General features: G+C 41.8%; 1 protein-coding gene across 1 annotated transcript; it reads right to left on the minus strand.

The window, feature by feature from the left end:
• Positions 1 to 9713: 9713 nt before the first annotated feature.
• LOC137261990 (uncharacterized) lies at positions 9714 to 20597 on the minus strand. The gene is made up of 11 exons (XM_067799794.1): positions 20240 to 20597; positions 19824 to 19915; positions 16764 to 17318; positions 16099 to 16395; positions 15546 to 15694; positions 14173 to 14356; positions 13091 to 13255; positions 12199 to 12575; positions 11827 to 11947; positions 11284 to 11363; positions 9714 to 9891 (listed from the first exon to the last, which is right to left on the minus strand). Exons 2-11 carry the CDS (start codon positions 19888 to 19890, stop codon positions 9844 to 9846), a joined length of 2043 nt encoding a protein of 680 aa, XP_067655895.1. The 5' UTR covers positions 19891 to 19915; positions 20240 to 20597; the 3' UTR covers positions 9714 to 9843.

Raw genomic sequence — 20597 nt, forward strand, 5'->3', positions numbered from 1 at the left:
TACACATATACCACTGTCAGAACTTCGTTATTTGCGAGGCGCTATCAGTGACAAACTTCGAGTAAGCCTCCCATTAGACATTCTGCTGCTTCAAAACAGCGTCGATGTACAGAAGATGTAAACACAATTTCGAAAAACTGATTCCGACTCAGGAAAATCCAGTGTTACATGATTGTGCTGTATGTTTCTAATTCAGAAACTATGGAATATATGTAAATCAGTGATTGAGTGAGTTTTACGCCGCACTCGACAGTATTCCAGTTTATATGGCAGTGGTCTCATCATCATCATCATCAAGCTTATTTCGTAGTAAGGCCTTAGGCCCACGTACAATACAAAATATATAAGTGTTATTGTAAGATAGTGGCATTTGACAGTCCAATTCATGTATACAGAACACAATGACAATGCTTCCTTAATGCACGAAGAACAATTAGTTGCTGTTGAGAAGTTAGCGCATGATAATGTATTAAGACAGTATTGCTGATGTATGTAGTGCGGTAGTGCTTTAAAATACTTACAGCGCAAGTCATGATACATTCTACACTCAAATTAGAAGTGAAATTCATTTTCAACAAAATTATCATTACAAATATTACCAAATCTTTGATGCCTCGGAACTATGTCAAATCTACCGGTATTTTTATATACTGGAAGTTTCTCCGATTCGTAACATTGTAATTCTACGCCTCGCATCTTTATATTTCAAAAACGTTAAATACGGCTAAATGCAAAATACACTTTAAATACTGGAATAAACATCCAGCGATGAGCATTTGTGTATTTCTGAAAATATGAATTGCTTTTGACAATCACTAACTCATAGATAAATATCTTTCCAAAACTGTTCATCGTTGCCTACTCCTTGAGCTTCCCAAACAAAACCCAAACCATAATTGAACAAGGTATTCCGGACACAATATACCCACGTTTTGCGACCAACTTGATCTAATTTGTGCAACATAATATAGCACCGCTTTGGATTTCTATCCTTTGATAAGAGTAAATTTTGGAACCAATACTTCATAGCACGTAATAAACTATCAACATAAATATAATTTCTACCACATTCGCCAAGACGGCCGTGTTAGAGCATTTATAGTTTACACCCAACATATACTAACAAAACCTAATATGAAACTGTTCAATAATATGCCATTCCTGAAAACCCCATATTTCCGAAGCATACAAAATTATCGGCTTTATCTGAACGTCAAAGATTTTGAACAGAATAGATGAAGAAATATTTTTAAGTCTAAATCTTAACTGATGACAAGGCGTTATTCGCTTTATTTACCAGACTTTGAACTGATTTAGACCATGGAAGTCTATTTGAAAACTGTAAACCCAAATAATTACAATATGTAGAAACATTTAACTTGTGATCACCAAAATGCCATGATTCATTTCTCCTTAATTTACCACCATTTCTAAAGACTAACACCTCTGTTTTCTCAAAAATTACGGATAAACCCCATTTTTTATAAAAATCCACTAAAACATTGATCTTCTTCTGAAAACTGACGACGGAATCTGCAAACAAACATAAGTCATCTGCATACAGAAGTAAATACAATTCCATAAACTCTGAAGCAATAAATACACCCCTGTCACAACTAGTAATTATTTTCGTATACAACAGATTAACAAAAAACGCAAATAAAAGAGGACTTAAAATGCATCCTTGTCGAACCCCACTCAAGGAATCATAATTTTACCGAAGCTTTTATATTATTGAACTTAACACTAGCCTTTGTCTTTGAATGCATGCCTCTAACGATATTTAACATAACCCGTTCTGTACATAGCGGTCTGTACATAATCGAGTCTGGACTAGACAATCTAGTGATGAAAATCGTGAGCATTGATCTACTCAATTATGATACGATGACATAGTCATGTTCTATAAAATTCTGTTACTGGCCCATCGATCCCTCTAAGGTAACAACAGTCCTCTCTACTTGAAAGAGCTTATCAATATCTGCAGGCCATCGAGACCTCTACTTTCCTCTGGTGAATTACTCTTGTCCCAACCAGTATCCACAAGCAAAATGTGTGACCTTGATTATGGAACACTTTCCCATCAGAACCGAAAGCTTGATCAAAACCCCGCTTTTCAAAACTGCTTACAATATTTAACCACTCCCCCATCTTCACTCCCAGGATTCCTGCGCCTGGGAGCAACTAGACAGATCGGGTGAGGTCAACTAGACAGATCGGGTGAGGTTGCTAGTTTGTGCTGGACGTTTATTAAATTATCATTGAACCTATCGTGATAGTGATAATGAACTGTGTAGAACCCACTCCTCTTTTTAAAAAAAGCTGTATCAGCTCCTGAAAGGAACCTATTTCCTCTGACAATTGTGTGCCCACTATAATGGCCAACCTGTGCCAGGGAGAGTAATGGCGGTGTGTTAGTGAGAGAAATGGCGCTGTGTACTTTAAGATGACTCATTAAACATCTTCGGGTCTGTCTGGCGATATATATCGCCTCTGTTCTATTGTTCAGTATCACATTACGCCATCAACTGTTGTCACGATATGTTAATCACGTGCTTCACAAATCCCACACCTCCACAACACTGGGTAATGAACGTCACCAGAGACAACATGTGTGTGTAGATGGTCAACACTGGACAACACCGTGCTGACCTTAATGGTCACCGCAAACACTCCGCTGACTGGCAAGCCCAGCTCCCTGACCCAGGACCAACACGCTGACACACGGGGTAGTTTAGGTGTGACGAGATAAATACAAACTTTCATCACCTGTACACCCATATAAATGGCCTTCCTTTCTTGAGGTATACACGAAGTGGTGTCTTATCTTCATTGTAAATCTCTAGCAGTTTGTCTAAAAAACGTTTCTCAAGCGTCTATACTTACTTGGGACCCATCAGTTACATACTTCGTTTCCTTGACAGCTGCAAACTATAGATGAAATTCGTAAAAATGTTTGAAATTTCCATACTGCGCACGTCTATCTGTAGACGATGACCAGTATGTATATATTTATTACGAGTATTCATTGTCGCAATGTTTATATTCAAATGTCTGACAAAGACCGGTTTGATACACAAATGATGTCTACCAAATACACCGAAGTTGAAAAAAAATAGCATATGGTGTAAAACATCAGCAATAAATGAAATACATATTTTACTACATTTAGGGTGGGTTTTATTTGTTTTAAATGTTTACATGCTAATAGAAATTGTTATGAATAATATACATTTTTCATTTGCATACGGATTATAATTGGTCTTCAGTAACCCATATTTGTAAGAGGCGAATCACGGAATTGGGACTTGGGTAATTATCACTTGACATATCCTGTAACTAGGGTAACAATTATCATTTTACATACCCTGTAACTTGGGTAGCAATTACTGCTCAACATATCCTGTAACTAGGGCAGCAAGTTTCACTTAACATACCCTGTAACTAGAGAAGTAATTTTCACTTAACATACCCTGTAACTAGGGTAGCAATTATCATGTGACAATTGGTGTCAGCTTTCCCTTTATGAGGAATACACGTGCAACTTCTGTCTTTGGTGTCCATATTTAAAAACATGTGCAGTAAAATCTAAAACGTCCATTGGAAACGCGTCGTCCGTCACTTGCTAACACGTTAACTGGTGAAGGTTATGACATTCAAGGCACATCTTAGCCTGATCGACGAGTGATGAATTGGGTGGAAATTAAAAACGGGGTTTAACAGGCCAACCGATATCTACTAGCATGTATACTCCACCATAACATTTTCGTGTCGAAATAAGTTTTTACCTACATGTCAAACTCTTACATGGGTAAACAGAATGAAAAGATCTTCAAATTCAACAAAAGGAATGATTCATTGATATAAAATTTGGGCGTAAACACATGATAGAATAATTTTGAAAAAATAATCCATTCCAGGTAAATAAATTTATGGGACACTCAAGTAAGAAAGGATATTCAAATCGTCCACTCTGTAAATCTATATTGCGGGTTTTCTCACAAACATCATAGCAACATTGGAGAATGTAAATCCTATCTCCTTATGAATAGGAATGGCTGTGTTTGGATTGTTCTTTTCTTATGAAATAACACGATGACAACATTACGTAAATTTATTTATTTATTTATTTATTTATTTATTTATTTATTTATTTATTTATTTATTTATTTATTTATTTATTTATTTATTTATTTATTTATTTACTTACTTACTTCTGGGTACAGGTCACATGTTACATGTTGTAATCGACAAAAGGGTAGGTAACAATTGCATGGTCTTCATATTTCCAAGAGAGTATACAGGGCTGAATTCAAACATTGCTATCCTGCTTGCACCGGGTGTAGCCTATGACAAGAACCCAGCTGCACCAGCCAAATTCCAAGTTTCAGCTGTAGAGTAGTGTGTAAAACATCACAGGTTTCGGTGCGTATAAACTTGATGTAGTTACCATGAAACCACAGCAACATGAAGACAAAGCTGATCCCTGTTCACATGCATTGTCATAGCCGAGAAGTGTCTATGACCAGGAAGGGGAGCTGACATATGTATGCTTATAATGTCAGACTTATTGTTGATGTATTTCTCAAAGACTGACTTGCACCTTGTGCAGGTTAGACTCATAAGACTCACAAAGCATTAAATCAAGCCCTGATATGTATTCACAGGTATGTGATGGTGTTAATGTCATAAACATGTATATTGCTCTACAGTCTTTGTTTAAGTTCAGCGTTAGATTTGGACTATAACCAAGCTGGTACTACATTACTAGACAAATAAAGTATGTACAATATGTATAACAATAGCTACACAGAAGTGAGTCACTGGCTTTTATTTTATGTTGATAATAGTTCGTGCCTAAGATATTGTAAATAATTTTCCTTCGGAGCCATCTTAATTCAGTACTCTGTGTACATCTAAATGGAATGATATTGTAAGTTCTCCAATCTGATTCATCAATGTTAGATTCAGGTATGGTTTCCCATTTTAAATTTGAGACTGATTTCTTGAATTTTGACGGGAGAAGAGTTTTATAAAACAACTGTAACAGTTTATGAATGTAGTAAGGTGCTAGGGGCAGTTCTAATGTTATGTGGTCTGAATTAAGGGTAGCAAGATTATAATGTTTTTGCAGGTGTTTACGTATTGGAAAATCATTGTGGTTGTTTGGTCGATTTTGTCTTTCACTTAGTTACATAGAAAATAATTGTAAAGGGACGTCAAAGACCACTAGCCCGTCGGAATAGCTGTACATCATCAACTGGGATGCACTAAGTGGGTTGCACATCAGCTGGAATGCTTCAGTTGGGATGTGCATCAACCGGGATGCTTTAACTGAAATGCATCACCTGGAATGCACATTAACTGGGATGCAGGTCAACTAAAATGCATAAACTTAAATATATTTTTGTTTCTTTTTTGCATTGAAGTGTTTTCTTGTTTGTATTTTTTGTTAGACGATATTGACCTTGTGCGGTAAATATCAACACTAAAATGTTTTGTGCTTTTTGTAGATTTGTAATAGATTATTTAGTTGTATGGCAATGCTGCACATACCAAGCGTTGAGGCGTTTAGTTGTGTCTTATGTCTTGTTCCAATAAAGACCCGTTGGTGAGAGAGGGGCGGAGTATCGTTCACTCTCGACACACCTCAGCCATACCACTGTTACTTTTGCCATGGAGAACACAGTGCAGCTACTGAGCTGAGATATGTCAAGTGCCATAAATTTCTCATTCAGGACTAAATATACACCCATCTTCTAACTTTGTCCCTCAATGAAGCACAGTTCCTATTGAAAGCTATGTTATCTAATGACCCCGTGAAACACTTTAACATACGCGACTGTGGACCAATCCCGACTTGAAACATGAAAGTACAATAGGTCCCCCTGTGGTTCCATCCTCCCACCCTCTAGTTACATCCACCCTGGTTTTATTTGCCGTTGGAACGTCAACACTCTATTGTACAGTTTTGACGCCCGCGGTCAAAGAAGGTCCCCTTACCACCGTCCTATAACAATACTGTATAACAGAACCACGTCGCCTAGCATCGTGGGAGGAAACACGAGATAGCATATGTGGGGGTGCTGGGGGTACTTGACTGAACTCGTGCTGCAGCTTGCAGCTTGCAGCATCGGCTGCGTCCATCATCGTTTTCTGTCATACCGGGGATTCCTACAGATGACAGTGACAGATTGGGAGTTTTGCTGACATTGTAACGCATTTACAACTCTTAAACGTTCCCTATATTTGATGGGTTGTTTGGAATACAAAGCTTGTTTGGATAGGTTCATAGAATTCTTTCAAAGGAGAAAACGTCAGTAAGAAAACCTATGAATAAATGTAAACTAATACATATACACCTTCGTTTGTTTATGATGACAATTACATACCCATAACGCTTGGATTATGAATGATAGTTCTCCAAATTCTTTAAGAATAATACAATAATACTATAGCGCCTAGTATCTATCTGATGCTGGTTACTCAGTGGACGGAGTAATCAGAATCTGATTATCATTACCCCGGATAACCCAAGCTGCCCGTGAGGCGCTAGAAGGCAAACTTACACAAACTCACTTGCTTAAGTTGAGACCACATGTATCACGAATGCTTCGTTGTTGGGCAGGACTGAAGTCCAAGAAACTCTCAGAAGTTAAGGCGTCAAAGACGGTCATCTAGACTGTCGGCGCTCGACGTTTCTTAACTTCAATTGATTTGTGACCTCCTTTCAGAAAGCACAAAGGAGATCGTAAGTTACTAAGGTAACCTTAGCGCAATGTTAAAGAATGGGAGTTAAGGTTAACCTTAGTGTAGGTTGCTTCGTGAAAAAAGCCCTTTATTTGCCGTTGTACAAAAACAACCTTAGCGCTAAGACTACTTTCAGTCTAGGTTAATGAATGGGAATTATGATCACCTCAGCGCTAAGGCTACTTTCAGTCTAGGTTAATGAATGGGAATTATGATCACCTCAGCGCTACGACTACGTTAAGTCTAGGTTAATGAATGGGAATTATGATCACCTCAGCGCTAAGACTACGTTAAGTCTAGGTTAATGAATGGGAATTATGATCACCTCAGCGCTACGACTACGTTAAGTCTAGGTTAATGAATGGGAATTATGATCACCTCAGCGCTACGACTACGTTAAGTCTAGGTTAATGAATGGGAATTATGATCACCTCAGCGCCAAGATGGCTGTGAACATTCTAGAAGTTGCAAGCAATAATGATGAACTTCTTCATTGTATAATAGCGGAGTTTCGGTATAGATACAGCATTCACCTTCCGTGCAACCCAGACCAAGGGAGACATCGTTGAAACCCCGGGTTCGATTCCCCTCGATGCAGTGCGTGAGTCCATTACTGGTGCTCCCGCCACATTGCTGTAATATTGCTAAAAGCGACATATGTTGTTTTTTTTAATGTGGCTTTCCCATCCTTTCGAAGGTACCCATTAACAGCTGGATGGACTGGCCACAGTACTTTGTACAAGTTTACTGCACGTTGCACTAGGTGTTTGCACGTGTTCGTGTGGCCACCGTCTGGTCATCTACCAAACGTATTTGTGGGTTCTTTTAAATGCACAGGGTTGTGTACTGCACACTAGTGGTTGTGACAACACTGAAAGAGTCTGCACAAAAGGTTGACTCCAAGGTTTTTAACACCCGGTCACAGGTGAGTTCGATCCTGTCACCTCCAAGTTCGCTGGATTACTAACCTGATGCCTCAGACAGCTCTCCCACCGCGCCCCGATTTTGCTGCCATTCTTACAAATGTGTTTTCGCTTACCAGCCGCGGATCATGGTATCAGTAGCCACAGGGACTCATTGAAGATAGTGAACATGTCCCTGTCTGTTGTACCAATTGGAAACGGTATTTTTAGCGTGCATGCTCAGTCGTCAACTCTCAGCAGCACCTTGGAAACGTGGGTAACGTTTGTTCGCGACCAGAAGTTGTTTGCGATAATTAGACCTAGGTCTACCCTATGTATGGAATATACGTGATTCTTTCAGCGTGGAGAAACGGGTGGCAGCGCCTAATGTTGGTACTAATGTTGAAGTCAAGTTATATGATCTTATTAGCTCACGATGGCAATAACTGTTAAATCTGGCCTAGAACTGATGACTTCCAGTGTTTTTGCCAGACACTCCATTAAGCAACATGGAAAACACAACAAAACCACTTTTCTGTTGAAAATGGAGAAAACTGGCTCCCGCGATGTAAGCAGTTGCAGTTGCAGTTGCAGTCACACCCTTTTTTATTTTAATTGTGGGTTTTGTTTTGTTTTGTTTTGTTTTTTGTTGTTGTTGTTTTTGTTTGTTTGTTTTTTTTGTTTTATTGTTATTACTGGAATTCAAATGTCCCCACGGTAACTGTCCGATGCGTTCTCTATGCAAACTAGTGTATCCATGCATGGTATATCCATTATATAATGCCAAATGCCAAATGCCAAATGCCAAATGCCAAATGTTTAGGCCAGCCATACTACAACGCAGTGCATGGAAACGATTCATTCGAATGGTCATGATTCTTAAAAACAATTTTGTATGAAGATCCTTCAATATACTAACTCACCTGTAAAATCGATCATATGACAATGCCTATCTCAGTGAGCAGTGTTGAAGCAAGTGGACAACGGTCAGTCATTTATGTGACGCTTCTCAGAGAAACAGGCTTAAGTTTTCGCTTTTGTTGTTTATCCACTGTGTCCGAGTTCACTCTCCCTGCAGCTCTTGTGTTGAAGTGGGCTTCTGTATTCATCGCTTCGATTCACTCTGATCAGGATCCGCTGTTAAATTGTCACCAACTGCCCATATATTTCACTCAAAATAAGTTAAAGATTCACGGCTGTCACGATCGTGAGTGTTACAAAACACAGCGAGTTGGTGCTCTCTAACATGCTTTGAGTTTTATGTATCACAGCAACAAGTTGCCAAGCAACAAAAACTCCCCGTGGCTGATAGTATGAATGACGAAGGACACACTGATACGCCTGAGATTAGGATTTCCCGATCTGTAATAGTTATAATTAGCACATTGTGTCCATTCAGTCCCCAGCAGCAACGTGTATCGTCACCCTCGGCCACTGGGCCCTTTGACATCCAGGAGCTATCATACTGGCCAGCTGATATCTATGTAGTTAGTTTTCATATTTGTTTGTTTGTTTGTTTGTTTTGCTGCTACGCATTGAATATTACACCGAGCAAGGAATTGCAATGGTCATGCAGTCATGTTCAACACAATTTGCAGTGCTCTCAATCACCCTGTTTAGACACAACGATCTTCACTACATGTACAACATCCAAAATTACCTTCCAGCAGAGAGAGCTGCAGCGTCCTCTGTCACCTTGTTCTTGCTGCCATGTCGCGATAACCTCATGTCTAGTATCAAAGGAAGGTTCTCAGGTCTTTGCAGCGTCCATTCAAACAGCAAAAAGAATACACCCTCTAACCAAATATTTAAAATATTATAATATTATTAGCCCGTCATAATTATATCGTTTATAGAATGGATACATGTCATCCAGCTCGCAGCTTCATACCTGATTTACGGCTATGTTTAGGTCATAGACAGACCTTGTTCAGGTCATGAAGTAGTGTTGGGGTTGTGTTGTTTTGCGACAGCGTTGAGGTCATTAGATATTGTGTGGTGAGATTGAGATTGAGATTGAGATAAAGCTCGTAAGTAGCCACAGTGACACAAGAAGCAGAGTAGAGAGTGCTGAAGCTGTGGTTTATGACGGAGAGGCGAGTGTAACATAACAATACAGGGGTTAACAGAGACCAAGACCTCTCAACGGGGTGTATGGCTCAGACTCGGTGACACGTCGAGGGCGACATCTTCAGACATCAGCAGCCGGCGGGTTCTGACACGTGGCGTAGATGGACACCTACAGACATGAAAATAGAATCTTATGTTGTTATAAATGAATGCGCAAACATGTATGGCTACATCTCAAAAACAGATCGGTATATATATAAACCAGCAATATCTCAGAAAAACATCACAATTAAAGCAATATCAACAATTCCGTGTTGGCAACACTGACGTATTGGGCATATTAGTTTAACAGCGTGAAGAAATCAGCACATCTCCATGACAACTCCATCTTCGTATCACAAGCGTTATCATATCTAACCACCTTAAAAAACTAATGACAACTTCGAGGTCGGTATAACTGACTTTACATTACCTCAATGAAGTCAATAATTACCGGATTACCGCTATCTGCTGGATATATATGACGTAGATTAAGGCTGTGGGGTCTGTATATGACGTATATTAAGGCTGTGGGGTCTATATATGACGTAGATTAAAGCTGTGGGGTCTATATATGACGTAGATTAAGGCTGTGGGGTCTGTATATGACGTAGATTAAGGCTGTGGGGTCTATATATGACGTAGATTAAGGCTGTGGGGTCTGTATATGACGTAGATTAAGGCTGTGGGGTCTATATACGACGTAGATTAAAGCTGTGGGGTCTGTATATGACGTAGATTAAGGCTGTGGGGTCTATATATGACGTAGATTAAGGCTGTGGGGTCTATATATGACGTAGATTAAGGCTGTGGGGTCTATATATGACGTATATTAAGGCTGTGGGGTCTATATATGACGTAGATTAAGGCTGTGGGGTCTGTATATGACGTATATTAAGGCTGTGGGGTCTATATATGACGTAGATTAAAGCTGTGGGGTCTATATATGACGTATATTAAGGCTGTGGGGTCTGTATATGACGTAGATTAAGGCTGTGGGGTCTATATATGACGTAGATTAAGGCTGTGGGGTCTGTATATGACGTAGATTAAGGCTGTGGGGTCTATATACGACGTAGATTAAAGCTGTGGGGTCTGTATATGACGTAGATTAAGGCTGTGGGGTCTGTATATGACGTAGATTAAGGCTGTGGGGTCTATATATGACGTAGATTAAGGCTGTGGGGTCTATATATGACGTAGATTAAGGCTGTGGGGTCTATATATGATGTAGATTAAGGCTGTGGGGCCTATATATGACATAGACTAAGGCTGTGGGGTCTATATATGACGTAGATTAAGGCTGTGGGGTCTATATACGACGTAGATTAAGGCTGTGGGGTCTGTATATGACGTAGATTAAGGCTGTGGGGCCTATATATGACATAGATTAAGACTGTGGGTCTATATATGACGTAGATTAAGGCTGTGGGGTCTATATATGACGTAGATTAAGGGAATGGGATCTATATATGACGAGGTCATTGACAATGTACACACATTTGTCTGCGGACCGACTTACCTCGTCTATGTTGCCCGTAAACATGGCCTCTCCACTTCTTCCTCGGCCTATTCTCAAAGCACAAGAGCTTCTCTTGATTTCTAGAGAACCAATAGCAACAATATCTTGCATGAAGTGTTCAAAGCGATATTGCATATTTACTGTATCTATACTCAAAATGTGACATTGATGGGCTGCCACGTGTGAGTGAGTGAGTATGGACTTTTATGTCACTTTTAGCATCATTACAGCGACATCACGGCGGGGAACACCAGAAATGGACTTCACATATTTTATTCATGAGGGGAACCGAACCCGAATCGTCGGAGTGACGAACCAACGCTTTAACCACTAGGCTACCACACCACCCCTAAGTGTAAGTGAGGAAAGACGAAATGGTCTAGCACACTGACAAAAATGTTTGTGGAAGTTTTACCTCGCTCTGTCTTACCCGGATCTGTCAGATGTTTTACTTCTCTGGTGCAATGGCAACCGACGGTGGACACAAACAGCAACATTACTTGTTTCAGTCATGATTGCTTATACACAAAAATGGATGCTCACCACCTTCCGCTTGAAGACTTTGGCTTAAGCTTGATGACGTCACATCTCTGTCCCTGATGTTCAGATCGAGGCTCTGTCCATCATATCGCATCGTGGCTACCAGCCAGGTGGCGCTGCTTGTCTGTTAGAATAAAGGTTACTTCTCACTTACACAATACAATAGACAGAAGATCATCATATTGTACGGATTAGACCTTATTATCCGCTTGCCAATAAGTCTGCAAAATATGTTGACCAGTGTTGATGAATGCTACATGGATAATGATACAAAGGCACTGGTGTCCTTAGCTGATAGCATACCTGAAACTGAGTGTCTGTAGTAAGTATTACGTATGCCTGGTGCTTGAGCACCATACCGAAAGTCGAACCCACCCCAAAGTTCCATCGAACTGACAGGTTGTAGTCGGTGATGTTGGTTTTGATGCCGGCACTGAGTGTTCTAGCGGCTGGGTCCACCGTCATGAACAGCGTGGCCTGTCCGGGGTCAGCGTTGTAGCAGCCGTTACTGACGAGCACCTGCCTGGAGCTGGTAGACGAGAAATACTGGAATGTCACCCTCACCCACACTGGGTAGGGCCAGTCGATGTTCTGGTAGTGGAAGACGGTGAGGTAGGCGGAGTTCTGGAAGATGCCGTAGCCACCAAAGAAGACCACATTAACATTGCCGACGTATTTCCACGACCCCGACAGGTCGCTGAAGCCCCACCGACCACCGTCATTCATGTCAGCTAGGAAGTCCAGCTTGCATTCTGGAACAAAGATACTATTAGGTGAGTGAGTGAGTGAGTGAGTGAGTGAGTGAGTGAGTGAGTGGGTGTTTGAGCAAACTGTGCGTGAGAGGTTGAGTATGTGGCAGAACTGGCGGTTTAGTAAATAGCTGACTGAGATATTGATAGAATTTGAGTAAGTGGTTCAATGACTGACAATGTGGCTAAGTAAGTGGCTGAATGAGTGATTGGCAGAGTGGTTGAATGAGTGGTGGAGTAAATAGCTGACTCAGCTATTGATACGAAGAGTTGGAATAAGTGGTTGAATTAAGTGACATAGCGGTTGAATGAGTGGGTAACTAAACAGCTGATTGATTGGTTGAGTAAGTGGTGGAATGAGCACTAGACACAGTGGTTGAATGGGTGGATGAGTAAATGGCTCATTAAGAGACTAATAGGCAGACTGGTCGAGAGACTGCTAGACTGATTGAGAGAGAGTTTGTCTGAGTGTCTGTGCAGGTGATTGTGTAAATGAGTGAGTGTAACGTTCCACGTACTTTGTAGCTCCTTCAGACAGGACTCTGCCCCCGGCACGCTAGGACTACACGAACAGACAGTGGCGTCCCATGCCTGTTTCTCTGGGCACCGTCTTTTGTGGGTACGGTCGTGATCAACAGTGAGGAAGTTACACGGAGACTCGGGGTCCGCCGTGTGTACACAGGCTGCAAAATATGTACACTGTAAAAAAATCCTTTTTTCACATTCCTTCCTAATCTGTGTAGATGTTCTGAAACACCGAAGCGAGACGAACAGACAACTGCTTGATGCCACCCAGAGCAATAGCAACCGTCAGAAGGTCAAGGTCACCATATCCCATTGTCCTATCGTCATCTCATCTTTGAACAATCTTAATCTCACCCCTAATGTCCATTATACATAAACCTTTGTCTTTTTGTGTAGAACTGGCTTCCTATCAACATGTTTGTATCAATCACTACCAACCAGGCTTTTGTTAATCCTGTGTATTGTTATATGTAGGTATATCCGGCTCCATAGTTCAACCTGCTGTTTACGCAATCATCTGCTGTCCTCACTGAAGCCAGTGCAAAGATGAGTTATCCTCGGGTATATAAACGTAGCGGAGTTACTGTCAACACCGAGACGTCGCACTCATAGAAACATTGAATTTGAATATCTGTAGAATTATCTCCCTTGTTCAACATGTTGCGAATGTTGATATTCCCGGTGTATGTCCTGCTGATGAATACGGAGGATATCTGAGAGATGGAAGCTTCTGGTAAGTTTCTGTTACTACACCGCAGTTTGTAATTCCGTTCTTGTAAGAAATGTACACAGTTAAGCACCTTTGCAACGAAGCTGAGGGGACATACGTAAGTAAATCATTTGCTCAATGAAACACGGTGTGATGCAAAAAGCCTAAATGACAACAGTACAGTCTTTCCTCGGGTTCTGAATCTTCCAGTTCACTGGGGTTCAGTTTCAATTCAAATGGAGCCACATGAATATCATTTCTTGAAGGGGGAATATACGGTAGATTTTTCTAGTGTTCAGACTCACAGAGTAGACGTTCTGTAGCGAGTGAGTACATATATCCCGGCACTGAGTCACCCCAACCTACCCTGCTGTTTCCCGCCACACGGTTCTGTACACTCTGTCTGTCCCACAATGCAGTAGCCAAGGTCAGGGTCAAACCTCTGCCCGTCGGGACAACACTGGGAGACGAGTTCCCCCCCTGTACACTGGTAGTAGCTCCGACATGACCCATGGTCTGTGTAATTCCGGGGGCTACAGCTCAGGGACGACTGTGGGAGAAAAGAAACACTTTTTTACAACGTATTGCAAACAGTCGGTTGTATTTTCAGAAGGTAATGTGAAGTTCGGCTGACTGGGTAAGTCAGAACTTTGACGTAGGGGCAGTACTAGCGTCATCTTGGTGGGGACTTATTTCATGTGTATCACACAGGTGGAAGCGATGGCAACACGAAATGTGGGGTTGCCCCAAAAAGCAACTCCATTACCTCGCTGGCCGTAACACCGCCTTGAACGTCACGCTAGGAGCATCAAGATGTGTCCCACGTAGGAGAAGAACCCGATTCCTTTGTTAAACTTTGCGACCAAGGGCATGATGCAGATCAGGCTAGATCCTGTCAGGACCAACCGAGATACGAACACCATGATGTCATGATTCTGGCTTGCCTAAAGGAAAAATGGTTGTCAGGGCACAGGTACATTGTAGCGCGAATGGGTTTCGCAGCATAGAGAGAATGACCAGTCTTCTTACATGCCAGCGAAGCGGGCAAAGTTGGCAACGTACTTCCCTCGTTTCGGCTCAAAAACTATTTTTCATGTCAAAATAAAATGGCGCCACCATCAAAGGTATACACATACTGGATTATGCGCTGACGTTTCCAACCCCATGTTGAATGATTACTCACATGAAACATTTTTTATTCAAAGGAACAAGAGGGTATTATTCCATATGGAGTTACCTCCCCCGCTTCATTCGCCCATCACACCAGAAGTGTTTTCATGTTGAATAAATGTTACGAGAATTCCAACAATAGTTACGACAGATAAGACAAATAAACTCCAACAGGTTCATGATAAAGTTAAGCATTATGGCATTTTTTTAAAAAAATACTGGTCGTTCTTGTTCCGTCACTTCCTTCAACCGGAAGCTGGCAAGGGTAATGGAGGCGAAGAATGATCTGAATACCACGCGTGGCGCTTAAAAAGTTGAATAAAAGACATTTAACGTGAGTAATTATTAAACGTGGGGTAGGAAATCTGAGAGCACAACCAAGTGAGCGTACCTTTGATGGTGACGATATTTTGTTTTGACATGAAAAATGTTTTTCGAGTCGAACCAAGGGAAGTAGGTTGCCAACCTTTGCTCGCTTCACTCGCATATAAGACGACTTGTCATATTCTCTATGCGGTGCAACCCCATCTGCGCTACAGTTTGCCTGTAGTCAGGGATTCCGACCGTACCTGACATCCTCGGTTGACCAGGAACCCCTGGTTGCTAGGACAACACCGGGGCGCAAGGGTGGGGCCGGACTCTCCCTCCTCACACTCATAGTATAGCTCACAGGAGTCGGAGAAGGGATGGACTGTCACGCTGGATGGAGCACAGTAATCTAAACAGTGAACAGAGGAGTCATTAGAGAAAGTAATCTATAACGTCAGAGAAAGAGGCAATATTCCTGAATACCAGGGTGATTGGTGACTGTGACTTTGGGCGCAGGATGATGTCAGTCAATATCAATGACGACTCCTAATTGATCAGTTAAAAATAACGTCTTTTTAAACACTGTGGCAGTTATCTATTTTTGCTAAAAATTCTCAGAAATGTTTGTATCCATGTTCTGTAATATATTGCATATGTGCCCGACACACAGAGCGCTCGTTACGTTACGACCTGTCGTAAGTCTATCGTTTACTATAGGCTTAAGAATGTTGTGTCTCTACGAATGCTTTACAAATAGGGACCCTGAATCCTTAAGTTTCGGGTTATAGCATTGATTATATTGGCAGCACCTACCACACCCTCCGACTGGCGACTGCAACACGAGACCGGGGTGATCACACACCATTCGGTAGGAGTCGTACAGATACCCAAAAGGGCAAGTCTTCTCGTGAGGTCCACTCTCGCTGCACTGGTAGTACTTGTCACAACGGCCGGGATAGGGATAGAGTAGGGTCTCCCCACCGTGCCAGTTGGAACATGCTGCACCGGGGGCCGAGGCACCAGGGGACGTGGCACTAGGGGGTGTAGCACCTGGGGGAGTGCTGGTATATATTGGGACAAACAATGTGCTTTGACGAACTGAAACGGACCCTGTGTTAGAGAGACGACAGAAAGGTTTATGAAATTCTTCATGGTGAATGTTACGTAAAGACATTAACTTGAAATTTTATGCATCTAATACAACGTCAACGCAGCAACTACACACAACAGCATCTGCACAAGGTTAACACCACGTATACACAACGTGAACGCAAACTATAAACAACATTTCCATTTCATTTTCACAAGGACGACACAAAGTTTCACAACGTCAACGTCGTGAATAACAGGACGAACTCACATAGTCGACACAACGTCACATGACGTCGCGGACAATTGATCATTTAATAACGTGGCCAGTAACCAGTAACTAGTGTGTGGCCCAAACAGTGTAGGACTTACATACACGTTTGTCTTACCATTGCACTGCAGACTGTTGTCGGAGATGAACTGCGAGAATCCTAGGTTATTTCCAAGAATGTTGAACACGAAGGGAATTGTAGAGGCGGAGTTGTAGGCGAGGATCCCCACAGGAAATATTCTCACGTCGATGTCCTGAACTGCAGACAGTCTGTTTACGTAGTCCCTGACGACAGACGTGGAGGAGAGAGGATTGGTGAAGATGAGTACCAGCGTGATTGGGTTGCCTATGGAGGTCGATCCGATGTTCTTGTTGAGCAGGAAGGCTAGAGTGTCCGACACGATCCCTGGCCTGGCGGAAGTGGTCACTCTGGACATTATGCTCCGTATTTGATCTTGGGTGATGGGAGAGTCAATGGAGACATATTCACTGGGGCCTTGGTCAGTGAAGGCCGTCACGCTGACCCGTGTGTCCGGGTTGGTGGTCTTGGCGTCCAGGACGAAGAGTTCCACCTGGTCAAGGTAGTTGTTGATGCCTCCCACGAACTGCGTTGACAGAGTCGACGCCTCAAACACGACGTGGACATCGACAGGAGCGTAGCTGCAGCCTTTCACTGGAAGCATCGTCGTAACGTTACAAAACTCATGATCAACCGTTATACTGAGGGTTCGCACTGACAGTTAGAGACATTCTATCCCCACCCCAAATCACTGATAGTTCCCTATTTCTAACGTTGAGCGGGATGATGGGTTGGCCTTGTGCTAAAAGCGTTCGTTCGTCACGCCGAAGACCCGGGTTCGAATCCATAGATGGGTAAAATATTTGAAGCCAGTTTCTGGAGTGCCCCGCCGTGATACTGCTGGAATGTTGTTAAACGCGACGTAAAACCCAACTCACTCACTCACTCAAACATTACACAACCTTTTCAAAATGCACCTGCAACTAGATCCTTGCTCTCACAATTAAGTAGTTCCAGATTTCCAAGAGGAAGCATGTAAGTAGGCTGGAACATGGTTCATAAGATATAGTATACATTAACTGGCTGCATGAGAGGAGGTTACATAATAACTCGGCTTTGTACGTTGGATGACGCATCTGTACAAAACAGCTGACGAGGTAGAGTACAGTAGTACGTGAGTCGGGTGATTTAGATGCTATGTTGATGTCTCCATGTCACTGAACTGACTGCAAGAAGTTTGACACAAGTGAAAACATAGCTACGATCTATCTGCAGTGCCTGGCTTGCACATTCGGGAACGACTAGAGAACGGTCTGATGTGTATGTCGCTGTGAGGCCGCAGTGAAGGTATCTGTTTAACGTTATACAGAAAGATGTTAATTATGTCATTGGTATTCCGCTTCTGACATGAGTGTTGCAGTCTGTCATGATGATGTTAAGCTGTAGCGAACGTGAGAAGCCTGTCTATTCAGACAAACACTACTACAGCATATGCCATCCAACAGCTTGTCATCGGCTATGATGGCATGTTTGTATTTAGATCGTCGACATACAGATCACAATTCTCCTGCAGTAGATGTAGCAGATGTGATAAATGTAGTTATGTGCCTTGCCCCTTACTCCAAGTATCAATTACTTGTGCTGTCTGTGCTAGTGATCTACTGCTTTTCACATCAGTTCATCTGTATTTATTTGAATTCTTTACTACGGTGTTTGATATATTAACATTTATGGTCCAAGTAAAGCTTCAGGGGATTTTAAGTAGACAAGGTGGAGATAATATCCAAATTCGACGATAAAATGAAATCAAACAATTATTTTGCTTGCTTTGTTTGCCATGCCTTCTCGTGTGTCTGCGAAGACAATCCTATAAAGCAGTTTACGCCTCGTCCACCAGTTGTAATCAGGATATGACGTGATTCTTCAAGGTCATTATGATGTCAGAGTCGTAAAACACAGCCAGCTTTCATTAAAGATTACTTACATTGCTTATCGAATATCGATGCTGAATTATGTAACAGAATTTTCAGTATTAATACTTGCTGGTGCATGGGTAGAACACATGTCTATAACACATGCCTTTGTGCATTGTTTCATATACAGTGTTAATCGTCGTGACAACAGAATACATTCCTATGTTATCCGTTGAAATAAATTCCATAACAGCTGTTGAAATCACTTCAGTGCATCACTGGAAATTACTGCAGGGCACAAAAAGTCCTAACAAAGGATGGACCAAAGTGGAGGAAATGGTTTAATGCGAATCCGCCATGGCTGTTTATAGGTCACTTGTTCATTGAGTTGTATTACACAGCACAGGTGTGTCATCGGACACCTGCGACATCAAGGTGTAAAACACGAACCCCAACCACTAAACACGGGTTTGTTGACCAGGGCAGCATATAGAATTTTAACCAAGAACGTAAGGGATTTTAGGTTTCTGTTTTGAAAGTATTAGAATTAACATTCCGAGTTCTTGAACGGAGTACATGTGTCATTTGGCAGGCAATGCATGCCTGAACTCTTGAATTATGTAGAATCCAGACCGGGGGTGCTGTCCAGTAGCCAGGTAGTATAGGTTAACATTTTCTATAGTCCTGTGTTTGGTGCCCCTACTCCATAATCATCATAATGTCCAGGGCCCAGATTTTCGAAGCTCTCTCAACGATAAGATAGTCGTAAGTGCCATACATTAACATTAACCTGGACTCAATCGCCAATGCTTCATGACGGACGTCATCATTTCAATGTTTCAAAATAATGCGTATGCATGTCGCTTAAAGGTGCACCCGACAATATTCCAGCTATAAATAATCGAGTATCGGCCTGTGTAATTTTCCGGTAGATTCTATGACATGGCCACCCGATCCCGTTAATTGCCTCTTACGTCAAGCATGGACTGGTGAAAACTAATTCTAACCCGGATCTTCTCCGATCCTCTAAACAATGGCTTAACAAAGCATGTAACTCGCATGAGTGTCATTGTATTGGTCACCTGTCCTGAGTATCGGGCTATTCGAATCACAAACATAATTACTGCAAGGAATCGCCTCAGTTTGTGATCACACCAGGCAGTTTTACTAATATAGTTCCAATGTATATGTAGTGTGTACAGTGTACGTAATGTAATCTGTACAAAGTATATGAAAAGTTACTCACGTATTTGTACACTCGGAACCGGAAGTGTTGCTATGGCAAAAAAACTGAGCAGGACGCCCGCTTTCATTGCTGATTGTGAAGTGGCCTCCTGGCTACAAGAAGAGAGTACATCAGTAACAATGCGCGAAAAATATATCCCGAAATACATCCCGAACTCAGTCTTTGTTGGAAGTGATGTACAATCCTGAAGCCAAGTACTGGTCTCAAATATTATGCTAAACCACCAAGCACTGTGTACGTACGAGTTACAAGCAAATTGAAATTAAACGTCTATGTGGACCATGCTTATGTACCATGTTATGCATCAGTCTCAAACGAATGTGGGAGTCTTGATATCATGCACAAATGTCAAATCCATGTACCATATTCAAGTATCAAGCATAGGAACGCACGTACTAGAAATTCAAGTCAAGTACCCTGTTCAAGTAGCGTATGTACCAGAGATCCAAGTAAGTATCTTCTCCAAGTAGCGTTTGTATTTGTCCTGTGCCTATTATTACTGCATCCTGTTCAAGTAGCGTATGTACCAGATATTCAAGTCAAGTACCATATGTCCCGGAGGTTCAAGTCAAGTACCCTGTCCAAGTATCGAGATTCAAGTCAAGTACCATAAATCCCGGAGGTTCAAAGCAAGTATCCTGTCCAAGTATCGTATGTACTTGTCCCCTGGCTGTTATTACTATCGGCAAGTGTACAGTTTCACCATAGAAATGTCGGCACCCATGCACCAGTTTTTCTGTGCGGACATTCCATAGCACCTGGGGACCAGTGTAT

Source organism: Haliotis asinina, chromosome 14 (assembly GCF_037392515.1).
Source record: "Haliotis asinina isolate JCU_RB_2024 chromosome 14, JCU_Hal_asi_v2, whole genome shotgun sequence".
NCBI lineage: Eukaryota > Metazoa > Mollusca > Gastropoda > Lepetellida > Haliotidae > Haliotis > Haliotis asinina.